Raw genomic sequence first — 6890 nt, 5'->3', positions numbered from 1 at the left:
TGGATAGTTGGGGGAGAGAGGGTGAGGTGAAGGATCCTACTGAGCCCTAGGCTCTGGCAGGAGAAATGGCAGAGTTGGAATCTGTTCTCCAGTCTGAAACACTTCCTCAGACTCTGCCCATCCTATAGCATAAATTGTTGTTGTTAGTTGCCATCGAGTCGATTTCAACTCATGGCAACCCCATGTGTACAGAGTAGAACCGCTCCATACGGTTTTCAAAGCTGTGACCTTTTAGAAGCAGATTGCCAGGTCTGTCTCCAGAGGCACCTCTGGGTGGGTTCAAACTGCCAAACTTTTGGCTAGTAGTCAAGCACTGACCCATTTGCACCATACATGGACTCCTATACCATAAATTACTGTTTGGTTATGAGACCAGTGGGTCTTTCAGGGGCATAGTTATCTCCTTCTGCAGTCAGGATACCACTAAACAGAAGAATTGGTGTCTGTCTTCTGACTAAGGCATATTTTATCTTAGTAGTTAAAGTAGAAGTTTCTGTCCCAGAGACCCTAGAACAATAAAGAAGATCCCAAAACTATTTTTAATATTTTTAAAAGGCTAGTGGAAATTGTACATTTATACGATATAAAGTAGCACAGGGTAAAAGAATACATCGGTGATGAACCTATGCTCTAACAGTGATGAGCTATGTAATGTGAATAAAGTTAATTTGCCTTTCTGGGTTTTCATAAGCTTCAGAAGTCACATAAAAAAGTAAAAGAAACAGGTGTGTTTAATTTTAAGAACATATTTTATTTAACCCAATATATCCAAAATTTTATTATTTCAAAATATTTTACATTGCATTAATATAAATTTAAATAAAATCTAAAATTCAGTTCCTTATACTGTCCGCACTGCTGACTCAGTAGACAATCAACTAAGCACTATAAATAGAGATGAGAACTAAACATACTTCTTGTAGACCAGGAATTAGTTGGTCTCAAGAAATTACTGGTAATTTTATTATATACGATTGTGACTTTGTGTTCATGTAAGAATATCCTTTGTTTTTAGAGATATTGATACTGAAGCATATAAAGGGTAAAATGACGTAATGACAAAGGTTTTCTTTACAAAAAAAAATGAAAATAGGAATAGACAAAGCAAGTATAGCAAAACCAATCATTTTTAATCTGAGAATCAGATATATGAACGTTCATAATAATATTGCCTTGTTCTTACTCTTACTCTTATTCTTGTTCTTGTTAGTTGCCCTTGAGTCAATTCCAGCTCATGACAATCTTAAGTATGTGTCACAGAGTAGAGCTGCTCCATAGGATTTTCTTGGCTATAATCTTAAAGAAAGCAGATCACCAGGCCTTTTCTTCTACAGTACTACTGGGTAGGTTCAAACCACCAACCTTTATGTTATCAGCCAAGTACAAGCCATTTGTGCCACCTAGGGACCTTATACTATTTTCTATAATGTTTTTTTTTTTTTAATTTTTCATAATAAATTTTGCTTTTAAATATTTGTACCGTAGTGGAAAATAGAAAGACATAATTTATTGGGGACTTATTGTATGTTGAGGTAGTTCCAGCATTTAAAATGACCTCTATATTTTTTCTGAAGTAGTCAATACCATTTCCATTTGAAAGAAGAATAAACCGAGGATTAGAAAGTTTAAATGACTTGGCAGACTACCAGAAGCAGCATTTGTTCACAGTCAGTATAAAGATAAAGATGGGCATTGTTCCCACCTCCACACATCTCTCAATCCAGAGGGATAAAAAGAGAATGAATAAACTACTTTCAATGACAATGACTCATTATATTGAAAAGATCATCCCAAATTTCATGGTACTGTATACAATGTTAAAGCTAGAGGAGACCTTGATTTTCCTGAAGAGTCCAACCCAATGGGCAAAGAAACTGAGTATCAGTGAAGTTATGGAACTTTCTTCAAATCACACAATTAGCCATTGTCAGAGGCAGATCTAAACCCTGGCCACAGTTAATATTCTCTCCACATCCTATAGCAACTAATGTCGACTAGGATTGAAGTCTTGATCATCTTATAAATGGTAGTTCCTTTTTGTGAAGGAAAATGCATTTTCCCCAACTTTTAGACATATAAGGAATGGCAAAGAGTGAAGTCTTGTGATAATTTAATAAACCACAAGGCCAGTAAGTCTGTCAATAATTTGGAAGGTCAAAAAGCCACATAGGAGGCAAGATGTGTCTTGGGTATAACTCAAAGTTGTACATTTGAAGACTCATATACTTATGATCACAAATGTGGTGTGGGTGTGGGTGTGAGTGGGTGTGTGTGTATTTATTTAGGTACCCTACTTCAACTGGAAGATAGATGAAAAGCATCCTGAGGTAAAGAGAGTAGAGATTATCACTTGAAGCCTCAACTTAATAAAACCGAAAACCAAACCCACTGCTGTCAAGTCAATTCCGACTCATAGCGACCCTACAGGACAGAGTAGAACTGCCCCATAGGGTTTCCAAGGAGCACCTGGTGGATTCAAACGGTCGACCTTTTGGTTAGCAGCCATAGCTTTTAACCACTATGCCGCCAGGGTTTCCACAATTTAAGGGGTTTAATTTAAATTCTGGGGCAACTGTGATTCAGGCAACTGATGCGTAGATGGGGAGCCCAGACTGCAACCCTAACTCTGTTTAAATCCCATCAAATTTTAATATCCTCTCCTGTCTTCTACTCAGCTTCCCTCTCCCTTTCCCACTCCCACTTCTACTCCCCCTCTTTCTCCTCCCCTCCCTCCTCTCAGTTTTAAGAAATAGACCTTCCCCAAACCAACACCTTAAGTGAGATATTTTGCGAATAGTTGTTAAGAAAAAAATAATAATGTTATGGTAGCATGTGCCCAAACCTAATTGTCTTTTATATTTTTTCCCCTACAGGTAAAGTCACACTGTGTTTCTCTCTTGTAAACTGCCCAGATTCCATGGAAAATAATGTTACAGAATTTATCCTCACAGGTCTTTCCCAAAACGAGGACTTGCAACAACTATGCTTCTTTTTATTCTTACTCTGTTATATTATCCTCATGACTGGAAATTTTCTCATTATAATAACTATCCAAAGAAGCCCAAATCTCAGTTCTCCAATGTACTTCTTCCTTAGCTTTCTCTCCTTTGTCGACATCTGCTATTCCTCTGTTACAGCCCCCAAGTTGATTATTGACTTTCAAGCCAAGGTCAAAAACATCTCTTTTGTTGGTTGTATGATCCAGCTTTTTTGTGTTCATTTATTTGGCTGCACAGAGATCTTTACCCTCACAGTGATGGCCTATGACAGGTATGTGGCCATCTGTAAACCTCTACTCTATACAACCATCATGGACTGGAAGGTCTGCTCCATGCTGGTGGTGACCTGTTGGTTGGGAGGTTTTGTGCATTCCTTTATCCAGACCATCCTTACTGTACAACTGCCATTCTGTGGCCCCAACCTGATTGACCACTACTTCTGTGATGTCCATCCACTACTGAAGCTGGCTTGTGCAGATACATATGTGGTGGGGCTTATAGTGGTAGCCAACAGTGGCATGATTTCTCTGAGCTCTTTTGTCATCCTTGTGGGCTCTTACACTATTATTTTGCTTTCCTTTAAGACTCGCTCATCAGAGGGGAAGCGCAAGGCCCTGTCCACATGTGCTTCTCACATCACTGTGGTGATATTGCTTTTTGTCCCCTGTATCTTCATCTACCTAAGGCCTTCCACCACTTTTACTGAGGACAAGATGGTGGCTGTGTTTTACACCATCATCACACCCATGCTGAACCCTCTGATCTACACATTGAGAAACATGGAGGTGAAAAATGCCATGAAGAGATTGTGGATCAAGAAATCATTGGGCAAAAATAGGAAAAATCCTGATGTGAAGACTGATGGGACTGGTGCAGCCTCCACTGTACGAGTTTCCAAAAGTGTTGCTGGGAATAAGTCAGTCCATGTCCCTTAAGCCCTATTACACAAAGAAACTGTATAATGTAGCATAAAGAGACCTGGATTTGGAGTCTAAAAATCTAGTTTTGAGGGCCTACTCTGCAAATTGCTAATAGTTTGACTTTAGGCAAAGAGATACTCCTTTCTGGGTGCACTGAGGGAAACAAATGTTTGTACAGAAAAATATTATGAAACACAGTCTGTTAAACGATGCAGGAAGCATCAAAAGAAGATGGAAAGAATACAGAGTCATTACACCAAAAAGAATTAGTCGATGTTCAACCATTTCAAGAGGTGGCATATGATCAAGAACCGATGGTACTGAAGGAAGAAGTTCAAGCTGCTCTGAAGGCATTGGTGGAAAACAAGGCTCCAGGAACTGATGGAATATCAATTGAGGTGTTTCAACAAACAGATGCAGCGCTGGAGGTGCTCACTCGTCTATGCCAATAAATATGGAAGACAGCTTCCTGGCCAACTGACTGGCAGAGATCCACATTTATGCCTATTCCCAAGAAAGGTGACCCAACCGAATGTGGAAATCATAGAACAATATCATTAATATCACACACAAGCAAAATTTTGCTGAAAATCATTCAAAACCAGCTGCAGCAGTATATCAACAGGGAACTGCCAGAAATTCAAGCCAGTATCAGAAAATGATGTCGAACCAGAGATATTGCTGATGTCAGATGGATCCTGGCTGAAAGCAGTGAATACCAGAAGGATGTTTACCTGTGTTTTATTGACTATGCAAAGGCATTTGACTGTGTGGATCATAACAAATTAACGATAACATTGCGAAGAATGGGAATTCCAGAACACTTAATTGTGCTCATGAGGAACCTTTATGTAGATCAAGAGGCAGTTGTTCAGACAGAACAAGGGGATACTGATTGGTTTAAAGTCAGGAAAGGTGTGCATCAGGGTTGTATCCTTTCACCATATCTATTCAATCTGTATGCTGAGCAAATAATCCGAGAGGCTGGACTATACGAAGAAGAATGAGGCATCAGGATTGGAGGAAAGCTCATTAACAACCTGCATTATGCAGAGGACACAACCTTGCTTGCTGAAAGTGAAGAGGACTTGAAGCACTTACTAATGAAGATCAAAGACCACAGCCTTCAGTATGGATTGCACCTCAACATAAAGAAAACAAAAATCCTCACAACTGGACCAATGAGCAACATCATGATAAATGGAGAAAAAATTGAAGTTGCCAAGGATTTCATTTTACTTGGATCCACAATCAACACCCACGGAAGCAGCAGTCAAGAAATCAAAAGACGCATTGCATTGGGTAAATCTGCTGTGAAAGACCTCTTTAAAGTGTTGAAGAGCAAAGATGTCATCTTGAAGACTAAGATGCGCCTGACTCAAGCCATGGTATTTTCAATCACATCATATGCATGTGAAAGCTGGACAGTGAAAAAGGAAGACCGAAGAAGAATTGACGCCTTTGAATTGTGGTGTTGGCGAAGAATATTGAATATACCAGTACTGCCAAAAGAATGAACAAATCTGTCTTGGAAGAAGTACAACCAGATTGCTCCTTAGAGGCAAGGATGGCAAGACTGCGTCTTACATACTTTGGACATGTTGTCAGGAGGGATCAGTCCCTGGAGAAGGACATCATGCTTGGCAGAGTACAGGGTCAACAGAAAAGAGGAAGACCCTCAACGAGGTGGATTCACACAGTGGCTGCAACAATGAGCTCAAGCATAACAATGATTATAAGGATGGCTCAGGACCGGGCAGGGTTTCGTTCTGTTGTGCATAGGGTTGCTATGAGTTGGAACCGACTCAACAGCACCTAACAACAACACAGAAAAATATTATGAAACACAGTCTTTCATAATACATAGTACTATTGCATCTGTCTGAACAATAGTTGGAACATGGTATGGTATATCAAGCACATATATTCTAATAAAGCGGTGACACCAAAGACAAATACTGAAGCTGATGTCATTATCCTTTGCCTCATCTGTTTTCTGTTTTTAAATGAGAATAAAGCTACTTTTCCTACAATCTCCCATAATAATAAAAATAATAATAATAGAGAAGATCAAATGAGATAGAAGTGGGTTTGAAACCATTTTGTCAATGGTAAGGAGTTGCATTCATTGAAGTCCTTATTGTTGTTATCATTAACTTGACAACTCCAGACTTCCAAACTCTCATGTAAAGAATTCAGCTGGAGGTTTTGGGGTTTCTCTCACATAATTCTTTTTAAATTATTCATAGATGGGAATCTTCTATCTTAACATTACAGAAGAAGCTACACTAGAATCAAAATCAAAGAAAACATGCACACTTAGGGATATCTGAGTCAAGCAAAGGGTTTGTAGTGGTCTTCGTGGTGCACCTTCAAGATCTCCCTTCAGGACTGAGGTGCTAATTCCAAGTACCAGATGTGACAGTTGCTGAAAGCTTACAGTTGACTTGTTCCCAGAAATTGTCTTTGGAACTTTTTTTTAAATAGTCTTGCCCAGTATCACACCCTCTTCCTCCATAGGGACATCCAATGATTGATCAATGTGGTGGTAAAAAGGCCTGGACCTCTTGCCTCAGTTTGGGACGACTCTAAAGGGCCATCCAGCTCCAGAGCTCCCCATGAGATCATCCAAGACCTTTGCCATAACAGTAATACTATTCAATGTCTCCCTTTGCCTAATTCTGATTCCTTTACTCCTTCCCAGATGTTCATCTTGAGAGCCCTTCCCAATAATTTTTTTCATACAAATCTTCATCTCAGAGGTGTTTCCTAGGGAATCCAACCTTTGACCTGCTTCCCATGCACGTACTCCATGCTCTTGCCTCTTCCATTGCCTGGATGCAGATAATGCTGAGCACTTAGTAGATGTCCCTAAGTGACAGGGTAGAGAAGAGCTGCCCACCAACCTGACACTGCCCGGAACTGTCACCTGAGCAAGGAATACACATCAGTTGGTTAAGCCCTTGAAGTT

The 6890-nt window shown here is 39.7% G+C and overlaps 1 protein-coding gene across 1 annotated transcript; it reads left to right on the top strand.

Annotated features, from left to right (window-relative positions):
• Window positions 1-2917: 2917 nt before the first annotated feature.
• LOC126080128 (olfactory receptor 4S2-like) lies at window positions 2918-3934 on the top strand. Its single transcript, XM_049891425.1, has one exon. The coding sequence runs from the start codon at window positions 2918-2920 to the stop codon at window positions 3932-3934; it is 1017 nt and encodes a 338-aa protein (XP_049747382.1).
• Window positions 3935-6890: the final 2956 nt, after the last annotated feature.

Source organism: Elephas maximus, chromosome 7 (assembly GCF_024166365.1).
Source record: "Elephas maximus indicus isolate mEleMax1 chromosome 7, mEleMax1 primary haplotype, whole genome shotgun sequence".
Lineage (NCBI taxonomy): Eukaryota > Metazoa > Chordata > Mammalia > Proboscidea > Elephantidae > Elephas > Elephas maximus.
Note: the sequence above shows the minus strand (reverse complement) of the source record. Positions and strands in the feature narration are given on the sequence as shown.